At 30.0% G+C, this 25,549-nt stretch overlaps 1 protein-coding gene across 4 annotated transcripts in view; it reads left to right on the top strand.

The window, feature by feature from the left end:
• LOC126750284 (titin) overlaps nt 1-25,549 on the top strand; it is a 1,176,889-nt gene that overhangs the window by 1,094,670 nt on the left and 56,670 nt on the right. For all 4 annotated transcript variants that reach the window (XM_050459851.1, XM_050459854.1, XM_050459853.1 and 1 more), the window contains exons 8-14: nt 5,007-5,121; nt 5,181-5,362; nt 5,421-5,536; nt 5,602-5,809; nt 10,728-10,994; nt 11,146-11,372; nt 18,747-18,876. In XM_050459851.1, the coding sequence (XP_050315808.1) occupies nt 5,007-5,121; nt 5,181-5,362; nt 5,421-5,536; nt 5,602-5,809; nt 10,728-10,994; nt 11,146-11,372; nt 18,747-18,876 (1,245 nt within the window). The remainder of the gene's footprint in view (nt 1-5,006; nt 5,122-5,180; nt 5,363-5,420; nt 5,537-5,601; nt 5,810-10,727; nt 10,995-11,145; nt 11,373-18,746; nt 18,877-25,549) is intronic.

Genomic DNA, 25,549 nt, shown 5'->3' on the forward strand with positions numbered 1-25,549 from the left:
GCTTTTGATTATTTATCCATTATCATATTTATCTATTTCCTCTGTTGGCGTTATTATTTTGATGAGTAGGATATTCATGAGGCAAGTGAAAAAAATATGACCTCATCTTTAATTACATCATAAAATATCTTAGCAATTTTTAAATTCCAACAGTAATTCTACTATATTTTCTTTTTCTAAATTATATTTTCTAATTGATTTTTGTTTTAAAAGTTTCTTTGAAATGTTATTCAGCTTCCTTTAAAGAAATTATAAAATTCGTGCATTAGAATCTTTTTTATCCAAATTCTTTTAAATGTTCTGGAATATTTGCACACAGTCCAGAAGCATTTTGGGAATGATTCGCTTCAAGCGTTTTATCATTAAGAGATGTTAATAATAAGAATTTATTGTCAGATTGTTCACTGTTTTATTTCTATGGTAATATCCGGATCTAAAGGAAATTATGTTATTCTGTCACAATTTTACCCAAGTACACTGATAAAACTGATCATTTTATTACAAATTAATTTCTTTCCTCAGCTTGAGATGGGGATGAAGGCATGAAAACTAAACTTTTTCTCCTATTTTCTATATTTCTTTTTTATCACTATAATATTCCCTATATTTACTGGCAACTTTTCGTTTCTATCCCTATTCATTTGCGATGTTTCGAATTGCATAAAAAATCAACCCAATATCTTTAAAATGAATTAGAAATCAGCCTACATCCTGGGAAACCGTGAAAAATGTATGGAAAATTTTGAATTTTTATCTACCTTTTCAGGTACTTTTTAAGTCATTTTTAATCTTTCCAAGCGTTGAAGCGTCAAAACAGGTTCTTTTTATACTTTCAGGGGATTAAGAAGATTTTTTTTAGGTCACTTAAAGTTTCTTTTTAATTTTTTTTTTCAGGTATTTCTTAATGCTTTTTAAGGATCTTAGGATCTTAGGACGAAGTCAGTATTAAAATCGAATTTGCTTGGAAAAATCGACTCTGAATCCTTAAATTAAATTAGAATTAACTCTAAATCCCTGGAAATCGTAAAAAAATTACTGGAAAACAAATATTTTTAATTTTTTTCACTTTTTCGTGAGTTTTAGGTCATTTCTATTTTTTTTTTCTTTTAATTTTTTTTTGTCATTTTCCAAGCATTTTTGTATTTTTTTTAAAGGAATCCTCGAAATAAGTTAAAAATAACTCTATATCTTTGGTAAACTTAAGAAAATGGCTGAAAAAGAAAAATAATTAAAATGTTTTTTCCATGCACGCTTTCATACTTTCGCCAGGATTAAGGATAATTTTTTTATGCCAATTAATTCTTTTTTTAATTTTCTTTGTATTTTTCAGGGGGGTCATTACTAAGGTACAGATTGCTTGGAAACATCGACTTTGGAATGAGTTAGAAATGACTTTAATGATTAAATATTTCTTAAGGTCATTTCAATTATTTTTTCGATTTAAATTGAGATTTAGAACGAGAAATGAGTCTATAGAAAGCGTGACAAAAAGTCCTGGAAAACAATAATTTTCAGGCATTTTTTATGTCGTTTTGAACCACTACCAAATTTTCCTCTAATTTTCTATAACCCTTTTTCATTTTTCAATTACTGTCTGAATCTTTTGGACATTATATTTTTTTGGCATTATGTACCCAACTACAATGAAAAAAACACCATTACGCTACAATTCATTATCATTCATTACATTAAGATAGGGATAGAGAAGTGAAAATTAATTTTTTTATCCTATTTTCAATATTCCTTTTTCATTTTTATTAGTGTCTCGATTTTCTAGACATTGCGGTTTCTTATCACCATTTATTAAATTATAATGAAGAAACATTAATCCATTACTATTCGTTAGGATATCTTAGGCTAATGAGGATAATGAGGATATAAAAATGAAAATCGAACTTTGTCTCCTATTTTTTATATCCCTTTCTCATTTCTATTATATTGCCTGGATTTTCTGGAAATTGTATTTCTCTTTCATAATTTATCCAATAACAATTAAATAAAAATCATTGTATTACAATTTAATATCATTCATTAAATTCTTAAACTAAGATAATATAGGAATGAAAATTTAACTTCTCCTCTTATTTTCTATATTCTATTTTCATAATATTCATCTCTCATCATTTATCTCTCTGGATTTTCTGTATGGTATTTTAGAATTTTATTTGTCTATCATAATACAAAATTAATAAACCAATGGCTTTTTATTTCAACAAATGCCTAGAATATATTTTTTTCCAGGCAGTTGAATTTTTTCCCCTATTCTAGGTAGTTAAAGGGTTATTTAGGAGTACTTGGAAAAGGAATACTTTGAAAAGTAAAAAGTTTCTGATTTTAATTAAACTACCTGGAAGAAGACCTAAATTAGCTTAAAATGAGAATGACACAAATTATTTAATTACAATGAAACCATAATAGTTTATGACCATTCTTTAAGACAAGACTATACATAGTAATGAATATTGAACCTTTTCCTCCTTTTTCTATTATCTTTTTTTAGTTTTATAATATTGTCTGGATAATGTTCTGGCATAATTTATTTAATTACAATGAAAAATCAATAATTCATTACTTCCGTTTACGATATCTCAGGTCTGGATAGGGATATAGGAATAAGAAAAGTTTACGTTTTATGAGAAAAATCATGATAAAAATGAAAAATTGTCATTTATTTAAAAGTTTAAAAGGTATAATCTTTTAAATACAAAAATTCGGAAAATTCGATATGAAAGAATACCTAATATATAAAATATTCTAAATTGTACAAATCTTAACAGTTAAAAAGCATTGAAATATTATTGAAGTGAATCTGTTAACCTGAACAATATGCTAAAAACTTGAAATTAAATTTTAGAAAGATATGAAAGAAAATATAAAACGTTTCAAAACAGAAATTCAATAACATAAATTAATAGGATCTAAAATATTATAAAAAAAAAATTAAAAAAACGCCAGGCATGAATGCCTTTAATTGTTTTTAAATAAGCCGATACCCTGAAATAGGAATTGTTAATTCAAGAATAATAAATCGATTTTTTATAAAAGTTTATTAAATAATAATTTGCATAGAAATTAAGTGTAGTAAAAAAATAATATGAAAGGCATCAAAGACCAACTCAAAATATAAAATTAATTATTTAAGCAAAAATAATAAATTTAAGGATTAAAAAAATTAAAATAACCAGAAACTAAGCAAAATTTTACATTCATTTATTCCTCATACTGAGATGGGGATATAGGAATAAAAATTGAATTTTCCCTCCTATTTTTCATATCCCTCTTTTATTTCTATAATGTCGGGATTTTATGAAAATTTTTTTTTTGTCACAATTTACCCAATTACAATGGAATAACCTAATTTAGTTCCTCAGACCCACATAAGGATATAAGAATGAAAATTGTACTTCTTCTTCCATTTTCTATATCTCTTTCTTATTTCTGTAATATTGCCTGCCTTTTCTAGAAAATTAAAAATAGATTATTTCGTTTCAAGTCAATATCATTCCTAAGATTGATCATTTTTTTAAAAATCAAGTTTTTAAAATTCAAAAATTTGGATACCAACAAAAATTATTATAACGTCACCGTCATATGAAAACTGCTCAATCCCAAAAAGTTAAATTTTACCGGAGACAAGAAAAACCACAGATATTTTTGATGTTCGATTTACTATTCTCTAATTTTGCGTTAATCTTAATTCTGATGTTAACATAAAAATGGTTTGTTTTTCTCTGTATTTATTGAAACAAGTAAAATCTTCATTTTCAAAGGACGGATGTATTCTAATCTATTCATGTTCAAGGGAGTTTTACAATGCATGATAATCGTTTGCCAAGGTACATTTTATTTATTCTAATACGTAATATTTGGAAGTTCTCAGAATGTCGCAATTTAAATTTAACTGATTCTATAGGTTTATATTTTAGACCTCTTATGTTCCGAACCTCGAAATCGCCTTTTTTATACCCCGGGCGAAATTTAATAAAAAAATTAGGTTTAGAAATATCTTTAAAATAACTGTGATTTAAATATTGAACCTCATAAAATGTGAGTATTTTTCTGATAGTTTTTGCGTAATAAACGTAGTCGGCTGCTATGTTTAAAACTCTACCAGACATTTTTCTTTCAATAGAGGAGTGCAGAGAATCGCACTTCATTTGTGTATGGCCTTTTTCTAAGCATTTTTGAATAATGCAGATATTATTTTGAAGTGCCACGTTTAGAAGTAAATAAGCCAGAATGGAGTTGCGATTTTTGCACGGCACTTGTCACTATAAAGAATTTTATTAGGTTTGTTATTTGTATCAAAAGTAAGCAAAATTTTTGTATTTAAAAAATTCCAAATAATTGAAGCAAACCTTTGATATAAACCTTGAAATCGCAAACTTAGGGCAATATTCATGTTAACGTAGAGACCGGTGGACTTGCGCACGTTTCATTTGTAACGATTTGACGATAAGACATTTTACATTTAACAAATTTGATAATAAAAATGTAAAAAAAAATTATAAATGATAATATAAAAATTCCATAAAAAAAAATATTTAAAAAATTCTTTATATAAAAAAAATATTAATAGTGTCAAAAATTAATGATTTAAACATTTGTGAAACTTAATTTTTTTATTCGACTGCAACTTAGAATTAAAAATCGTTAATTGGAAAAATTTCAATAAATTTTTCTTTAAAGTTAAAAAATAATATAAAATATTAATAGCGTCACAGACCTGGTGAAGTTCTTTAATAAAAGTGCTAATAATAAATACATTTTGCGTTATATTGAAAAATAATAAATTTAATTAAAGAAAAAATTTCAGTTTGAATTTTTTTAAGAAAATACAGATAACTTACGTAATTTATAAAAACATAAATAAAAATATTATGAACCAGATAATAATTTCCAACTGAAGAACTAATTCCTAACTTAAGAATTAAAAGTGAAAGAGTGATCATTTTATAACACATTAGACTGAGATGGCGATATAGCTTACATTTAAAAATTTACAGATGCCCCAGTGATCTTGGTGAGACCCAAGTACATCACAGTCAACGAGAGCACCAACAACACTTTGCTCATATGCAGCTACAAAGCGAACCCCCAGGAACTCAAAGGAGCGTCATGGTAAGACCAAATCTCATATTAAAAATTTAATTTTATCTTAAAATTGTAAATTTCTTTAGGACGAAAGATGATAAGGAACTAAACCTCACTGACGAGAAAAAGTATAAGGGGGGCACAATAGAAAACCCCCCTTTGATCATTTATAACGTTACCAGAGAGGATATGGGGGAGTACACTTGCTGGCTACAAAACGAGATTAGAATGGAGAAATCTGAGGATACCATTTACCTTAATGTTCAATGTACTTATTACCCGTTAGTTCTAAGGTTATTTCAATTAACGAAATTACGTTTTTATAGATACTCCTGACGTGGAGGTACTTATGGACCCGGCTACTCCAGTGAAAGCCCTCGACAAGACCAACGTTATGCTTCTATGCAACGTCACCTCTGGAAATCCGGGAAATTTGTCCAAAGTCAGTATAGATTTTTTTTTCTCTGGAAAACTGACTGCTTAAGGAAGTAATTTCTTTGTTTTAAGGTGCGTTGGTTTCTGGACGGCGAACTGATGAAGGAATTCCCGGAATGCAATTACACCGCCAAGGACGGAGGACCGTTTTGCGGTCTGGATCCAAGTATCCTAAGTCTGGAAAGGGTTGACGAGACGTTTGCCGGGAATTACACGTGCCAGGGCGAGAATGTAGCCGGATGGGGCCCGATTTCCGAACCGGTCGAACTTGTTGTTTATTGTAAGTAAAATTCCAATTCATTCAGATTTATGGAAAATCTTATTGTTATTTGTATTTATTAGTGCGAAAAAAACGGTGAACCAAGAAGAGTAAGGGAAGTTTAAAGATAATCATTGACTCTTCTTTTTAAATGAAATTTGATGACAAATCAAAATTCTACACATTTTGTTTTTGACTATCAACATTTTCAATGAAGAATTTGATTTCTCTTGATTTTCTGTAAAAATTTAATTTTTCACCCTAAAGTAGCATAAATGAATCTAATAATTACCGTTATAAAGACGCCAATAAATAAAAGTAATTTATTAATTGTTTGACTGTGAAAAAATTGCCTTATAAAGGACCGATTCTTAAAAAGAGATTTTTTGACTGTTGAGAGTCTTAACAGAAATTAATTTATTAAAGAAAATGTTGGAAATCTGGATTAAGGCAGAAAAGTGAAGGGATAATAGTTTTTTGAGGCGAGTTTTTTTGCTTATTGTCTTTTATAGAGATATTACAAAAACAAGAAGTAAATAAAGGCATTCTCTAATCTTTGACCGTTCTTCTTTAAGAAAAGCTTAATAAACGATAATTTGTTAATTTTAAGACTATTGAAATATTTTATTATGCTTCCATTTTCCCTATAATTTTTTTAATTGCTGTAATTTTTGACGTCGAATTAACCCTTACTCTGCCAATAATTCTAGTAATCAAAATTTCTAATTGAATAAGACTCTCTAACCCTATTTTACATTTAGGATTATTCCATGAACAAAACCAACCAATTCTTTACACTGAGTAAAATAGGATAATAGTTAAATTTAAAACGTTTAAGTTGTATTAAAAATTATTGAATTCAATTTATCTTAAATAAGAAGCAAAATGTGCATCTACTTTCGACCTAAATTTTTTATTTTTATTAATCCTTGTTTTTAATTAAAACTAAAAAGGTTGATAACTGCGTTAATAAGGCGGTAAATAACTGTTAATAATTGAACTAAATTCTATACTCCAATTAAAAAGCTAAAATTATTTAAGAAGGTTAAAAAATATTTTTTTTTAAAAACATCAAAATTTTGGAAAATTGATAATAAAAATCAATTTTTTGAAATAAATAAAGAATTACTGTAAAAACCTGAAAATATTTTAAAAAACTTTAAATTTATGGGAGAAATTCAGGAAAACGGCTTTAACGACCCAGAAATTGTTAAAAAAATAACTACGAGCCTGGAATTTATTTAAAAATTATTTAAAACCTCTGGAAGAAGATTAACTTAAAAAAAAATAATACATTTAAATATTGAATTACCACTTTAAGAAAAAAATCTAGGTTTATGTATTAAAACTTTTAAAAATGATTAAATAAAAAATGTACTTGCTAAATATCTACCTTTGGCCAAAGCTATATACTCATTAATAAAAAATGAAATATCTTTCAGAGAGGTTCTTTACAGATTTTATTTTTGTTAAAAACTTTAATAATTTATTTTAAAAGTAATGAAGTTAAATAAATAAAACAAATAAATCATAAGTGTCCTTATTGTAAACTCCTATGGGGATTTTACACTATATTATTAGGCTATAATTTGTTTTGTTATTTATTTTATACAAAAAGTTTAAATAAATATTGAGCAATTAAAGCTTATTATTTTATTAAGCAACCCATATAAGTAAAAACGCTACGAAATGAGTTTGAGGACAAGAAAATATATTTTTTTTAATTAAAAATTTTTTAAACTTTCAGAAAAACGACTTCCAGAGCCTGAAAAAATATTAAAAAATTACTTTATTAAAAAGAGAGGTAGGAATATTTAAAAGAGAATGAATTTATTTTTTTTTTGAAAACCTTGGAAGTGATAAGAAAAAGACTTCAAAGACCTGAAAATATTTTTGAAAAAACTTAAAATGAAAAAAATCGCTTGCAATCCTGAAAAAAATTAAGTTATAAAAAATATATTAAAATTCCTCAGGGAAATTTATTAAAAAAGAAAATAATAAATTATTATTATTTTTTTTTAATTCTACAAGAAATCTGATTTTTTTCCAAGGTCTCAGTTATTTTTTAACATTTCTTCTAGGAATTTCAATATATTTTTTTTTTAATTTTCCAAGATTTCGTTTTTTTTCTAAATTAGGTAATTCTTAGGAAAGTTTATTTTTGACAGTTAATTTTTTAAGTTTTCCAGAATCTTTAAGTCATTTCTCCAAGGGATTTGATTTTTTTGTTAACTTCCAGACTCTCAGCGTTGAAAAACTCTAAAGTTTAAATATTTAATTTCATCAAATTCATTTTCTGTTTGTACCACTTGAGTTTTTTGTTTGGAATTATTTAAGTGCAATTTTCCGGATTCCAATACTTCTTAACTTTCCATGACATACACTGTCGAAAGCCTTTGCTAAGTCCACAAATAATGCAAAGCTCTTTTAACATTTGTTTAGTGTTTTCAGCTTTTATTTCTTTTATAAGTTTATTAAGTTGATTTTTTTTATATGGTACTATGATTTGTCTCTATTATGTATTGCTTCTATAATTCCAGTTGATGTTCATGTTTTCTTTTCATACGAAATATTTTCTGTTGTTTTTACGAAAGTAATGTATATCTTGGAATACTTATGTTGCCAATGCATTTATTTCTGTAAGATTTAAATCATTTCAGTTGCCCAAGAAGGTCAAGTTAAATCGATGAAAGAAGAAGAAGAAAAAGAAGATCGGAGGTAGAGGAACTAGAGTTCCATAGCTGTCAATAAACAAACTGTTCCTAAAAAAATACGTGAGCTTACAGCTAGTGTAGTATCTGAAATAAAAGATACTAGTAACCATGAATATGCCATTAAAGCTCTACTTGCAACTAGATGATAAAATTAGTGAGATTGAACTACCAGAAAAAAAACAGTGAATCTTTTGAAGTTGATGAATTTAATAAATCATCTGAAATAAAAACAGTTTGTACAAAAATAAATGAACCTACAATAAGTGAACTGCTAAAAATAAAAGTTTCTAGTAATTAAGAATGTGCAGCTGCACCTAAAATCAATAAATGTGTAAAAATATGAGAACCTACTAAAGAATCTGGATTATGCAAATCTTCAAGATTTTAAGAGTCTAATAATGAAGACCTTCTAATGGAAGCTGCTTCTGAAGAAATAAGGGAGATTATAGCCAATGAATCTGTGGAAATGGAAGAAGTTAATTGAGAATCTAGTTTAGAATCTATTTCTGAAACAGCAGGTTTACTTATGAGTGAAATATAGATTAGTAAAGAAGAAGCAGCAAGTGGGCAAATAAGTGAAATGATTGCCAGTAGCTACGTAGAGGCAGAGAAAAGTACTATTATTATAAAGTTCTTAATCATACCAAGAGAATAAAATTTAAGGATCTTTTTAAGGATATTATAATTTGTTGTCCATTTAATTCAACGCGTGCTTTGCAATGAAAATTTTAGGTTACAGGGGTGTCTCAAGTAGAAATTATGATACAACATTAATTTTTTATTTAGTGATTTCTCAGAAAGTAAGTAGACCTTATTATTTTTGAACAGTTCTGGATGCAACTTTTCCTTTTGGACGAAAAACACCGATTGAGTAGCCGCCAAGATTACCGGATATAACCCCTTTAGATTTTTTCTTATAGGGCTATTTGAAGTCCAAAATTTATGTGAATAGGCCAAATAATGTTGATAATTCAAGGCAAAGAATTCGACAACGAATTAGACTAATCGATCCGCAAGTGATTGAAAATGTGTAATTAGAAGTTTTTTAGCGACTTCAAAAATGATTGAATTAAATGGACAGCAAATTGAACATCAGTTGCAATCAATATTGTACAGGGTGTTCCAAATTCGAGAGTGGCAATTGGGATCTCAGAAACCGTAAGAGTTACGGGGTCGATTAAGTGGAGGCAAAGTTGCGCAATTTGGAGCATAATAAAATGACGTTAAAAAAAATTAAAATTTCGGATAATTTCGGAGATATCCACAAAAAAACGAAATTTGTTAAAATCGTTGTTACCTTCTACCGACTTTATTTAAAGAAATATCGGAAAACTAAAAACAGTTTTTCATTGCCACTTTTTATGTCCTACAATATGACGCAAAAAAAAAATTAATCCGACGTTTCGTTTTTTTTTCAATCATCATCAACTTTTTTTTCTTATGGGCGCCATAGTATTTTATAGCTTCAGTTTACATAAAATCAATTTGTTTGGAAATCCCATTGATATATCTTTCTCTCTTGCACTCATGGAGTTCTTATGGGAAGTACTAGAAGGAGTAATCGGACATGCAGGTGCGATACCTCATTTTAAAGATAATTAAAAATGCTTTTTAAAAATGAGGAAATTTAATATGGCGCCCATTAGAAAAAATAAAGTTGATGATGATCGAAAAAAACGAAACGTGGGTTTAATTTTTTTTTCCGTCATGTCGTAGGACATAAAATGTGGCAATAAAAGAATGTTTTTAGTTTTCCGATATCTCTTTAAATAAAGTCGTTAAAAGCTAAAAACGATTTTGACTATATCCGATTTTCTTCGGATAATTCCAGAATTTTAAAATTTTTTAAACGTCATTTTATTAAGATTGAGATTGAGTTTTCAATGGTCACCTTCGAATTTGGGACACAAAAAATAAAAGAAAAAAAAATTCATGAATTTTAAATAAATTTGTTCCTCATCATCGTGAATGCACTGTATATATATTGTTGTATAGTTCTTCCTTCGACAACCCAGATATCGCCCCACTATTTTGGTTCAACTTATCTAAGTAGTCTGATGTTTTACCTACTTATTCATATCTCTCTCAACAATTTATGTGATCCATACACAACCATTACAATTGTCTTTACTTCTAAGCATACTTAAAAATGACCCTCTATATCTCCAACTAATTATAGAGAATCCCAATGAATTACGAAGTGACTAATACTGTCTCTGTTTTAGATCCGCCAAGCCCAGCAAAAATCCGCTCCTACCCCACGAAAGTAATAAAAGGGGCGGAAGTGAACTTGGAATGTAAAGTGGAATCGCCGGGTCGGCCAGATAACGTAACGTACATCTGGCACCGCGGATCCCACCAAATGACCGAAGTCACATCGGCAAAATTGAAAATTGCCCCCGTAGGTCTGGAAACGAACAGCAATTTCACTTGTATCGCGGTTAATGAGGGAGGACAAAGCGAACCTGCTACTTTGTTTGTGAATGTTAACGGTAAGCTTGTATATAATCAGGTTAAATATTTTAACGTAATTCAGGAACACACTTACTTTATTAGTACACTTTCATATCAACAACACACTCTTTTTAGTTGTTAAGATAAACAACAAAAGTGGGTCCCTTTTAAAGACTAAATTTTTTGTAGCCCCTCCGGCACTGTTCGACCGCTGGAAAACTTATCAAGGGATCCTCTACTCTGCCGAGCAAATAAACCTGACGTGTCGCGTGGAATGTTCTCCATTATGCAAAATTGTCTGGAAGAAAAATGGAAAACTGATCGATTTCGATAACGACCCCCTGTATTACAATAAGACCGTGATCCATGAGCCGGATCTTCAGAAGAACATGTTCGAATCGATCGAATCCACTTTGGTAAGTGTTGGTTAAGTGTGCAACTATTCGTTGGTACAAGTTGATGGTAAAACTGTTAAGGCTAGAGCCTTATTTAGAATAGATAGTGTAGGATTTCACTTGTTCTACAGGGTTCGAAGGGTCAAGAGTTTCCATAAGTTCCTGGTGAGCAAAGGCCTTTGCATTGAAATACAGGTTGTTTCAGAACTTCTAGGGGTTATTCAGTGCAACAGTAGAATCCATTGGAGTATGGGAACCCATGTCCGAAAATGTGTCACTACGCCACTACGGCCCTAAGACGCGTTTAAATTTAGAAAAAATATTAATTACCTAAATAGGATCTGATGCATTTATTTTGTATATGATACAAAAGGAAAAATTGGAAATATATTCTGGAGCAATTAGCACTATTTAGTATATAAGGCGATGAGGGTAGCGAATTCTCAAACTAACATTTTGCTTTTTTAAAATTTTACACTTACAACAAGCTTTTAAAAATTAGCGAAGATTTTATTTTGGTCCTAAGATAGCTCTATGTAGTGCTCTAAGGCTGAAATAGGGCTTCACGTAGTACAATTTTGGCAAAATAAACTAATTCCTCAGTATTTAAAAATTTTCCTTAATTCTGAGCCTTAGAATAAAAATTTTATCTATAAACTTTAGTTTTGGTCCTAAAGAATGTCAGAAAACAAATTACTTTTTCAGTAATTTGTTTTCTTTTATATAACTATTCATATATTACATATATATTTACATAAATATTCATAACTTTTTTACTAAACTTATTTGAATTCATTAAAATTAGTACAATTCGGCCTAGATAAAGAATAGTTACTCTAAATTTCTATTTCTGAGTTTCTTTTATTATTTAAGTATTTATTTGAACTTTCGAAAATGGCAAAAATTATTGTATTAATATATTAACAATTTTGGCTCTAAAACAACAGCTCAGAAAAGAACTAGTAATTCTTTTATATAAAGTAATAGGTCCTAAAAATACTACAATTCTCGAGAAAATTTCATTCTAGAAGCTGTCTTTCCAGTTCAGACAATCGAATTTTTATTTAAAGCTGTTTTTTTTTCATTTTTACTTTTTTATCAGCTGCAGTTAAAAATTTTTTTTGTTTAAAAAATTTTGATTTTTATTGTTCTTTTTTATGGAGTTAGGGTTCTTTTTATATTTTTTTTTATCTGCCAAGAATAAATATAAAATGGTTTTTTCCAGGCAGTTAATTTTTTCCAACTGCCTGAAATTAACTACAAATTTCACGTTTTTTTAATAATGTGGCAGGTGAAAGAGAAAATATGGAAAAAAATATAAATGCCTAAAAAATCAAACATGAACAACTTTTTTTAAGTTCCTTGAAAAGAAAAAAAAATTAACTGTCTGAAAAAGAACATTCAATAAAGTATTTTAAATTATAAATTAATTTATTTCATTACATATTCCAGGCATTTGATTTTTTTTTAATATTTTTTAATTAAGTAATTTTTTCCAATTTTCTTCAACAGCTTGAAAGTTAACTTAAACTTTTATAATTTTGGAAATATAAATGATCCTTCCAATAACTACTTTTTCCATTTTTCATAAATAACAGGTCTACGTCTGAGCCTTTGAAAATTGCCTGAATACAATTTTTGTAAGACAAAAGCAAAAATTATGGAGGCATAAGATAGGAAATGGCGATTAAGAGATATTCTGGAAATATTTTCGAAATACCGGACATTTTGAAAAAATAAATTCATTAGTCTAACATATGGATTTTAATTCTTCGGAAAATAAAAACTTTCTGCATTCTCAGGGTTCAAAAATTCTTTTTTTTAATTTGAAAAATTCATAAAAAAACAAAGTTTTTAAAAATTGTTTACTCTTGAATTTCAATTTTTTGAAAACCTGAAATTTTTATCTTTTTATTTTTGGATTTGAAAATTTTTTTGAAATTTTAAAAAATGGATTTAAAGATCTGGCAATATTTGACGTCTATCACAACAAAAAGACTTCTAGAAACCTATGGAATCAAAAATAAATTTCGATTTTTTTTTTCAAAACTTATCCTATATTCTTACCAATAACAATTCTATAAATTATATTTTTAAACTTCTGAAACAAGGGCAAAATTATGTTTTTTTAAATTCAGAAATGTCCTTTTTTTTTTTTAAAATGTATTTGAAGAATGGCTGATTTCTATTTTCTCATCAGGAAATTTTCGAAATTTAAAATAATCTGGAAATTTTGAATATCTTTCCAATAATAATTTTAATAATTATGTGTCCAGGACATTCTAGAATTCTTAGATTCGAATTGCTCAAAAACCCAAAATTTTCAGCGCGCTTCACATTCATAAAATTCGTTTTCTTTCAGATTTTTAAAATTGGAATTTTCAAAAATTTCCATTTACTCAACCTAACTTTTAGAGTCGATTTTCTCAGAAACTATCAAATTTTTTTATAGAAAAACTTCCAATCTACAATTTTGATTATTACACTTTGTTTTGTTTTTGTTCTTTTTGATGGCTTTGCTGCAAGGCAATTGCCAGCTCGATTTGTGTGAGGTCCCTTGTCGTCTGTCTCGGAACCATTAAGGGATCTCCCGACTTATTCTGAGACTATAAGTACTTTTTAGCTTACGTAGAAAACAAAAAGAAAAATATATTGATATTCTATGATTGGTTAATAAACGCGAAAAATGAAGGGCATTAGTACAACAACAAAGGCAAGAGAGGAAACATAAATATCACTAATACAACTAAGGATTCAGGATTATGCGGGAAATAAGCAGGTTGAGCTTTAAAGTTTGATTTTATTTTTATTTAGGAAATGCTTTTATTGTTTCTATAGTTTCGCTATTTGAAGTGTTAAGTATATCATGGATGGATAATGGTGATAATTTCTTTCTTTCAATAAAAATTGTATACATGTCCATGTTGTCTAGAATTTAATGGACATTCAAATAGGATGTGATTTAAGTCATCATACCTTCCACAGTCACATAAAGGATCATCTTTGATATTTATTTTAAATAGATGTGAGTTAATAAGACAATGACCAGTTCGCATTCTGACAATGGTGGTGATGTGTCTTCTGTCTACATATTTAATATTGGCAAACCATCTTTTATGGGGGAAGTTAAATTGTATTTTACTATAATTATAATGTTTAGTCTCAAGTAAATATTTCCATTTGTTTGAAAAGTTATTTTTTATTTTATTTTTGAGTACCTTAAGAATATCGTTAATGTCAATGAGCATTTTTCTGGGGACATTTAGGTTGGATCCAATCTTCGCCAAAGTATCCGCTTTTGAATTTCCCAGTATATTTTCATGACCCGGTATCCAGGCAAGCTGGATGTCAAAGCCCTTTTTATTGGTTGTACTAATTAGTTCTATCCTTGCAGATAAAAGATTACTTTTGAGTTTTGTAACTGCGCTCAATGAATCCGAAAAGATGATAGCTTTCTTTATTTGTTTTTCTTTTGCAGTTTTTACCACATCATGAATTGCAATGATTTCCGCTTTATAGATGTTGAGACAGTCTGGTAACCTTGATGAAAATTTGTAATTTAAACTGGGAATGGATATTCCGAACCCTACCCTATTACCCTGTTTAGAAGAGTCGGAAAAAATAAAAGTATATCCTTTCTCTTTAAATTTGTTTGATCTTCCAATGAATTTTTGCCTTGTTGAAATGTCGCCTTTTCCTATGTTCAGGTTAATTAATTTTAGGGGTGTAGTCAGTATTTTAAAGTTGCATTCGTAACATGGGAAGGTTGTTCCTCTACTGATTGATTTAATATATGGTTGAAACTCCTGAAATGCCAGAATTAAATAGGGAGTTTTATCCCGTTGCCAGAATTCCGGTCTATGTATTAGCTTCATTCTAGTATTATTTAAGAGCTGTGTGATGGGGTGATTTGTAATAGTTACGAACTTTGATATCAGTTTCATAGCTAAAAGTTTTCTTCTGTGTTCCAAGTCTATCAGGGATGCCTCTGCTAATAGTGCCGCTCTGGGGGTGGATTTCATGAATCCCAAACATATTCGCAAACTCTCAAAGAATACAACATCTAACATGTTAAGTACCGTCCCATTACAGGGTTTAATAAATGTGGATCATTGATTATTACACTTTCTTTCATCAGTTTACTCGTTTTAGGTTGTAACCCACTACGTGTTTAGTGTGAGCAACATTTATTTCTTCTTGTCATGCCAAGCTTTAGAGTCGATTTTCTTAGGAACTATACAAATTTTGAAAATTTGTCAAGAAATATTTTTAATAGCAAAAATTCTAGTTTACAATTTTGGTTATTACTTTTTTTATTAGTCCGGTGGTTTTTTGAGTTATGAACAAAAATGTGTGCTACGAGCAAAATTTTTCTCTATTTGAGACACCTCGTAAAATGTAATTTAAAGTATTGATTTCAGCATCGATTAATAAAAAAATTTGAACTTTTTTGCCTTAAAATAAAATGTTATTACCCTTTAATAAATATTTCAAAAATTATATGCATGACGACCCATAGCAGAAAAGTTGTCAAATAAGTTTAACTGCGTCTAATATACAGATTATATTATGTATATTATATATTTGTATATATAATATTGTATATTTGGAGTTAAAAAATCAAAGAACCTTAGACTAATATATACTATGCGTCTTCATTTTTATTTCATAAGAAAATGTTATTTTTGGGAAATCTAATAACAGTGACGTTCGTACGGGGTTTGAACTGACAATCTTTAAATAAAAAAATGGTACGCCACTTATTTTTCTAAAACCCAAAAATATTTTTTAAATCTTCATTTATTGTGGAGCAAATTTGGTTTCTAGACTTACTTTCATACAAGGCACCGTTTTGGCGTAAAAAAATAAAAACCAAACACTATTTCTTCAGTTCATTGAGACTGTTTTTAAAATTTACTTGGTACCCACTATGAATGGAAATATTTTTTTTTTGGTACAAAAACTAATTTTTTTATTTTCTCTAGTAATATTCGCGTATGGTATGGTATTCAATATTTGAAAAAAAACGCGATAATTTCATTAAATGCTCTCGTAAAGGTAATGAAATGAAAATAATTAATATGCTGTGTAATGATGAAGCGTCATAACTTTTAAGTTTTTTTTCTTATAGGCGATAAATGTTACTAGATTACTAGATAGAATTAATATTATCAGAGTAAGTGGTAAAATTTGATACAAAATTGTAAATTTTACGACAGTGAATAAGGTGACATGCATTTTACTTAAGGACTTGCAGAAAAAAATTAAGGACTTTTTGCTTCTAAAGCCCTTCTAATAATTCTTCAATTTTAAATTTTTATCATTAATAAAGGCATGCTGAGCCTTTGAAAATGAATAAAATTGCCAAGATAGCGATATAGAGCGATCGTGGCAACGAATTTTAATACAAACCTAAATTGACATTCAATTTTATTACGGGTTTTTTCAACCGATTTTATTAATAATTTTCCAGTTCTCCGTTTGGTCTAATTTTTCTGTCAATTTATTTATGGAGTGACCCAAAAATCAAGGGTAACCATTAGAATCTCAGAAACTGCCAGTTAAATTAAGGCAAATTTAAAAATTTGAAAAAGTGATGATTTTCTCAGAACCATTGATACTGGTGAAATGGTTTTGGCGGTATTCCTAGATTTCTGAAGAGCCTTTGAAACTATAGATAGAGATATTTTGATTAACAAGTTGAAACAGTTAGGAATTAGAGGTTTTTAGAGTTTAGACTGGTTAAAATCCTATTTGTGTAATAGGGTCCAACGAGTAAAATATAAAAATGTAATCAGAAATTCTTAACGTTGCATATGGTGTTCCCCACGGAACGTCTTAGGTCCTCTATTGTTCATCCTTTATATCAACGATATGGTACATGCAATAAAAAAGTGTAAAATAAGTCTATTTGCAGATGACACTATGTTGTATGTAGTAGGATAGAACCTACATGAGATGCAGGCAGACGTGAACGGTGACCTTTTTAATTTATTCGAATGGCTCTTTATAAATAAATGAAGCTTAAATACAAACAAGCCTAAATTTGGCGCCTTTGCAAAGAAATCAAAAACTTGTCAAGCTGACATGAATAATGTGCGGATTATTGTACATAGGGAAACAATTTTATATGGAAAAGACATTAAGTATCTGGAAGTGATTTTAGATGCTAACCTAAAATTTCATACATTATAAGACAATTTTCGAAAAAAGTACGATTTCTGACACGAATCTGTAAAAGTTTGTCTATGCAAACAAAATATTCCAGCTATACAACGCCCTTGCACCTCCCCATTTACAATTCTGTTATGCGCTGCTGTTTGGTTTGCCTCAGTATAAAGTGGACCAACTGGAAATATTACAAAACAGAGCCATGAGATTAGTATTGAAATGTGATCGTTATACTCCTGTTGCGTCTATGTTAAATGTCCTAAATATGCTATCTATAAAACAAAGAATTATGTTTAATGTATACTTGTTTATTTTTAAAATAAAGAAACTTCTTCTACCCGAATATATTTGTCAAAAATTAAGACTATTCGCAGATGTACATGAATACAATACAAGAAATCGTACAGATTTTATTCTGGTAAATAGATGTCGAACCAGTCAAATGCTCAATTCCAAGATTATAAATATAAAATTACCATTTTATATTTTTAATCTTGGAATTGTATTTACAATTTTAAACTTATTTGTCCTTACCATTTTTAATCTAGGTTAGTTTTTATCACTTTTTAATGTTTAGTTTATCCTGCTTCTTAAGGTTGTTGTATTTTTTTCCCTTTGCAGCCTTATGTATTTTGTAGTATTTTATATACTTTTTTGATACCCGTTTTTTGTATGTAGCTATTATGCTAAATAAACGATATTATTATTTTCTAGAGCAAAACACATAACGCTTTTTTTACGTTATAACATCTTGCCTATTTTCTTTTTTCGCAATTATTTTTTAACAATTGAATTTTATAATAATTTTTAAGATCTCTCTTTGGAAAAGGCAATTTGCCAATAAGAGGACCACAGTTGACAGTTTTTTCAATCAATTTATAAGTGATATGAATATGGAAGCTAGACGATTTTTTTTGTACATAAAAACTGCCCAAATTAAAGACGATTTATACTTTAATATAAAAATACTTATTCTGAAAAAACTATAGTCAGTGAGTGAAGGATGTGGAAAAAACCACAAAAAAAAACTTTAATAATTACTTTACAACCCGATCAGTACGAAATCGAGTTCTCAAACAAATCGTAAACGTTTCGCCAGTTTCACTTGCAAACGTCGCTCGCTCCGACAACCCTGGATAATCAAAAACCATTTAGTTGGCCGGGGCAATTAACCGACCGACAAAATTCCAGTTTTCAGCTCAAAAGTTTCCTTTTAATTTCCAGATATGGAATATGACGGCGTGGCCGGGCAACAAGCTGAACCGCACCGCACCGAACACGAATTACACCTGTCAAAGCGAATCGAATCAGATCGGACCCGGGGTCAGTTCGACGATCGAAATCGCCGTCGACTGTAAGTATGATATGCCTCGGAGGAATGGGATTTTTTAATTTTAATTTTTACCCTTAAGAGCCTTTCTTTTATATGTTGAAAAAAAAAGCTAAAAAAATAGAGTTTGACTTAGACGCAGGACCTTAAAAATTATTTTTGATTGATTCTTTCTAGACTTCTCTAGTCATTCAAAATAATCATCCATTATTCTCAAAGAGACTTAGATATATGACCAAAAGAGGAGAAAGTATACTGAAAATCAAAGTCTCACAAATCAAGCGTCTATTAAAAGGTTAGGCGTTTCGCCGCATTAAAGCATCATCAGACCTAATAAAATTATCAAAATTAATTAATAAGGAACAAAACGCTAATTAACAGAAAAGACATACCTCATTTAAATATAAAAACTACACACTGACTCTCACTAACATAAATAAAAATATAAAATATAATATGTCTCCAACATCGTGTACCGTTATTGACTAAAAATATGAACTTTAAAACGTCAAATATCACTGAAATCCACTACATTTTATACATATTATCTTATGAAGAATCAAAGCAAATACAATTATGAAAGAATAAAAATTAAAAAAGAAGAAGGTACTAAAAATCAATGTAGAAATAAGTAAAAAAGTTTAAAATAAGTAACTCATTATGAATTCGTCATTCGTTCGTTGATATTTTTGACGTTCATTTTTTGAAATATGCCTGACATTTTGGTACAAATATTTTCGTTTTCTGAGTAAGATACTCCAAATACCCTAATGTTAATGTTCCTGAAAATCTGCTCTTGATTATCAAGGACGCGCTCTGTTCTTTGATTGGCGTCCTTTAAATTACTTACGTAATCACTAATAATTTGATCCTGTTGTTGAATACGCTCCTCAAATTTCTCTGGGACAAGAGTAAACACTCTATCGACTGTAGATTTGAGGAATTGATCCGTAAATATTGACTTAGTATTGTCAAGATCACTTATTGATAACACCATTCTAAACAAATGTGCACCTTTATAACCTCACTTAAGAACTTAGGCTTTTATCCACTACTAGGTAAAAAACTTCGTATTACTTCTACAGATTCTTGTAGATTAGGATAGAAGCTTCCTTCGGGATTACTTATTTGTTTAATTGCCCCTGAACAGTAAATAAAATTACACAAATTTGTTGCAGCTACGTAGAAGCGCGTGTTTATTTTTTTTGTACATAATAACGTAAATAATAACATTTAAAAGCCCTACTTGTATAATAAGATTAGATTTCGGACAGATGTTCATAATCTAAATATTCAAAAATACATTTTAACAGTGCCAAATCATAAAAAACAACTTTTTAAGAAGTTATATTCATATTTAATCGCATCAACCATAAACAAATTTAAAATATATGATTTTGCTGGATCTGCAGGGTGTTTTAAAAACTATATGAAACAAAACTTTCTAAAAGTTTAGATTTATGATTATTATTATTATACTATATAATTTTTTTAGTCCTTATTATGTATTAATTTATATTAATAGTATCTAGTGTTTAAAATTTTATAGTGCTAATTTCCGTAAAGTATTATTAAATATTCTATAGCGTTTTCTTGTCCCAATATTTTACCAGCAGTGCCAATGTATATACCGTTATTTATAGAATTTTGTCAATTCAAGGCTTCAACAGGCCTTTCTTTGTGTAAAGACTGGAAGCTGAAAAACTGCTTTTTTTTGTATACAGTGTTATTTTTATTATTATTATGAATTTTGCCTTGCGGCAATCACACTCCCGTTTTACGGGGAATATTCACTTATCCCAGATTTCTAAGATATCAAAAGGATTAAGCTCTGAGGGGACCCTTTCCAAGTTGTCGGGCCCTGGATGGTGTTCGGTCTTCTGTACCCATGAACTTTCTGACGACCCGTGCTGTCGCCAGTAGCACCGCTTTTTGCATGTTTTTGTAGTGGTGCTCACTTAGTCCTAGTTGTTTAAGGTTCTCTACAAGGGTTTTTGATATAAGTCTAGTTGATGAGATTATTATTGGAATTGTTTGAACATGCTCCATCTCCCATTGCCGACTGATTTGCCCTTCAAGATCTCGATATTTGATGATCTTTTCGTTGTATTTTTCTTGGAGGTTATTGTTATTAGGTATAGGAATGTCAATCAGCGTGGTTCTCCTTAGTCGCCTATCCACCAGGATAAAATCTGGTCTATTATTGACAGTTCTTTGGTCGGTGAGAACAGTTCGGTCCCAGTACAATTTATACGCGCCATTTTCAAGAACTGGCTCTGGAGTATAATTGTAATATGGCTTTGTCCGTCCTCAAGAGGTTCAGTTTAACTGCAAGTTCTTGGTGCAGTATTTTTCCCACGCAGTCATGACGTACCTTATACTCAGTTTGGGCAAACGTTTGACATCCTCCCGTTATGTGTTGGATGAATTCTGTCACTTGGCATCCATATCGACATTTGTCACTCTGCACTGAAGGATCCGAAATAATGCACCTCAAGTAGTTTCTAGTTGGAATAACATGGTCTTGTATGGCCAAGAGGAAACCTTCCGTTTCGGGAAACAGTTGTTCCGAAGCTAACCAGTAGTTCGACGCGTTGGTGTCGACATGTCCCTGGCCAACCTCGTTGACGTGTCTCCCGTGCAGTGGTTTTTATGCCCATGATCGATGTTTTTCTTCATCAGTGACGTGGTGACTTTCGATTTCGCGATTCTTCAGTTTCAGAGGTGTAGAGTCATCGACCTCGCAGATAGCACGGTGCAGAGCAGACGATCTAGCCTTTTCATGAAAGAAATTTCTCAGAACTGAAATTTGTCGGTCTAACTGTTTGCCAATGTCTGCCAATCCTCTACCTCCCTGATGTCTTGGTTGGAATCGGCAGTTCTTTCTGTGGCACTTCGAGGGTGGTGTTTTTGAGCCTTAGTCAATAATGTTCGTGACTTCCGTTGCAAGTTTTGGATGTCCGTCTTGCTCCATCCCACAATTCCAAAGGAATATGTTAGTGCTGTACAAGCATACGTATTCAACGCCTTAAATAGATTCTTACTGTTGAGGCTCGTTTTCACTATGTGCTTTACTCTTGTTTTAAACTCAGCAAAGAGTTTATCTTTCATTGTTCGGTGGTCTATTCGCGCTGCCTGCACCATTCCCAGGTATTTGTATGTATCACCCTCTTCCATGGCATCTATAGTTTGGCCATCCTGCATCTCGAAGGATCCCGGCTGCATCTTTCCTCGTATAATGTTGTTAATACGACACTTATCCAGCCCAAACCTCATTCCGATATCATATATTATTATTATTATTATTATTATTATTATTATTATTATTATTATTATTATTATTATTATTATTATTATTATTATTATTATTATTTTTATTATTATTATTATTCTGTTTTAGTTCGCTGATAGCGGTGTTGTCAATTTCATGGGCCTAAAGGCAAGATGAATTTTTCTGTGGTAGATTTAGGAACTTTCGAGCAATGTTGCATATATTCAGTATAACAGATTTCTGTATAGTGACAATAGTCCAGGAAGAATTGGAGTACTGCTCTGTAGTTTGGTCTCCATACCACCAGATTCATATCGATGCTTTAGAAAGAGTTCAACATAAATTTCTGAGATATTGTGCTCATAGAACTTTAACTGTTATTGAGAACCATGACTATTCTTATATTGAAAGTCAATTATCTATTCCGACACTGTCGCAACGCCATAATATTTCTGGTGCTAGTTTTATATATAAGATCGTTAATAGGCTTATTGATTGCCCTGATCTGTTGGGTCGCATACGATTTAATGTTCCTCATCACGGGTTGCGCCATAATGTAACCTTTAACATTCCAATCCACAGAACATCCTATGGAATTAACAATCCTATGGATAGGTATATGAATTTGTTAAACAATTCGAATATTGATGTGTTTAACATAAGTTCCTTAATGCATCTAAAGAGATCACTTACTTCATAATTGTGCATAAAATTTTGTATTTACATTCTTGCATATAAATTATTAAGGTTGTTTCTAGTATATGTAGTATAGGTGTTTTTTACTTTAGTATTAATTTTTTAAGTAGGTTTAGATTATGAGAGTTGTTTATGTAAATATTATTGCTTTGTAAAATTTACAGTTAATGGGGTTTTCCCGTATTATGAATAAAAAAAAAAAAAAAAAAAAAAAAAAGAAATACCCAAAGCGTTAAGGTTTTTGGACAGTGTTAAAGGGACAATTCCAGTGGATAAAATAACAAGAGGAAGTATATATACATTATCTTGCCTCCATTGTTGTTTTATCTCGTGAGCTAGATCTGCGTATTTAGTAAGTTTAGTATGTGTCCTTTCTAGGACATTATTAGTATTTGGCACTGCTAGGTCAATTAGAAAGGTTTTCTTTTGGGCTTTATTTATTAGGATTATATCTGGTCTGTTTGAAGTCAGCGTCCTATCGGTCAAAACAGTTCTGTCCCAGTAGAGGCAAAAGTTGTCTATTTTAAGTATAGTTTCTAGTTTGTACTGGTAATAGGGGCAAGTTTCGCCAATTACATGATAAAGTTTTGCCAGTTCTTGATGAATAATTTTTGCCACACAGTTATGTCGGTGCAGATAATTCGGCAGCTGATAGAGATGTGCATCCTGATGTTATATGTTGAATTGTCTCCAGTACGCGCAGGCATTTTCTATATCGATCGTCGACTACTTTCTCATCTTTAGTAATGTACTTAAAGTAATTTCTTGTAGCAATCACTTGGTCTTGTATAGCCATCATAAAGCCTTCAGTTTCAGGAAATAGATCTCCACGAGTCAACCAGTAGTTCGACGTTTGATAATCGGCATGTTCGGCATTAAGTTCGTGAGGATGCTTTCCGTGTATTGCCTTCTGCTTCCATGTGTTAACTTTAATGGCTGTGTGCTCTGATCTTGTTACAGTAATGTGTTCTGCTATACCTGCACGGAGATTCAAGGGTGTGTATCTGTTATCCGCTAGCACCACTGCTCTATCAAGAGAAGAGGTTTCCCTCATAGTGAGGAAGTATTTCTGAAGATCTGCTATTTGTTTTTTGAAGAGAAAAGAAATATTAGTTAGTTCTCTGCCACCCTTGGATCTGGGAAGAGTAAGTCTTTCGATGGCTGACTGAGCATGGTGTGCTCGAAACTTCGTGAGGTTTGTTCTGGTCTTCCTCTCAATCTCCTCTATATTAGTCTTTGTCCACCTAATGACTCCAAAAGAATACGTTAAGACAGAGATAGCGTAGGTATTAAACCGCTTTAATCATGTTCTTACCATTCAGTTTAGTTTTTATTTTATTATTATTATTATTATTATAATTAATATTATTATTAAAAGCAAAATCATGGTCAGAAGTGGAAAAGCTAGCTAAGAAATAAATCACATTAATTAACCTTTGGACAAATCAGCGTCTTATAACCCTCAATAGTAATAAAACCCACTTTATAAATTTCTCGATTTATAACACTAACCAACAAGAAGAACCTGTGGAACTAACAATACATACTTATCCTTGTTTTGCAAATCAAATGGAAAATTGTACTTGTAATTCTAAGATTTCTCCAGTTTCGTACGGAAAATACCTCGGCGTTAATATTCATAAAAATTTAAGATACAATATGCACATTGATTACATAACTAAGAAGATAAGGAAAACAATTTATAAGTTTTAGCAACTACGCGAATTTATGCCTCGTGAGTTATTGGCCTATCAGGCTCTGGTTGAATCCATTCTAAATTATGGTATAAGAATTTGGGGTAGTGCGTGCAACATAATGTTAACAAACCTGGTTATCACTCAAAAATATATACTAAAAATAATAAATAAAGAACGAAACAAAAAAAACCAACAGTAAATTTGTTTTTGGAAAGTGGTGCTTTCACTGTAAAAGAACTTTACCTGAAGAGCACTCTTAACTTTACGAATAATAAAAACATTCATAAGACTTTACCCCAACGCCTTAATATTACTAGATCTGTCACGAGAGAACATGCTTTTTTGACTAAGGTAGATTTTACAATTTGTCAACGTCATATTTCTTATGTGGGACCAAGAATCTTTAATTTTATACCACACGCTTTTAAGGATATAAGAAAAAAACTGTTTAATATACGCATAACCGAATGGATTAGGTGTAACTATGAAAGTATTTTATTAAAGCTACCTTTACTGTTATATTTGCAAATATTATTTATTGATAGAATAGAAGAATGAATTAATTTAAATATTACTTTTACAAATTTAATCTAAGTTAATTTAATTTGCTTTTTATAACAAGCTCTCAAATTTATTGTTAAATTATTATTGTATTCTGAAATACTGTGTCTCAGTAAGTCACTTGTGACTTAGGGCACAAACATTAACATTATAACAATACTGTACAATTTTGAGTAATATATTTAAATTTATATTGTTATTAAACCATGAAAGTTTGTTTTTTTGGCTCTCTTTTAAATAATTTATATTAAGTACTATAAGACTCTTGATAATGATGATATCCATCATTGTATCAACTGAACACTTGTGAACAATTTCCCACTAAAATATGACTAATATTATATTCTAGTAAAACGCTTTTATAAAGAAAATCCTTAAAACTAGTTAACACTCCTTTATTGTCCCGTCGAAATCTCTTAATGCCGAAAGTTCACGCTCTAAAATATTTAATGACTCGGTTCGCAGTTAATAA

Source organism: Anthonomus grandis, chromosome 2, assembly GCF_022605725.1.
Source record: "Anthonomus grandis grandis chromosome 2, icAntGran1.3, whole genome shotgun sequence".
NCBI lineage: Eukaryota > Metazoa > Arthropoda > Insecta > Coleoptera > Curculionidae > Anthonomus > Anthonomus grandis.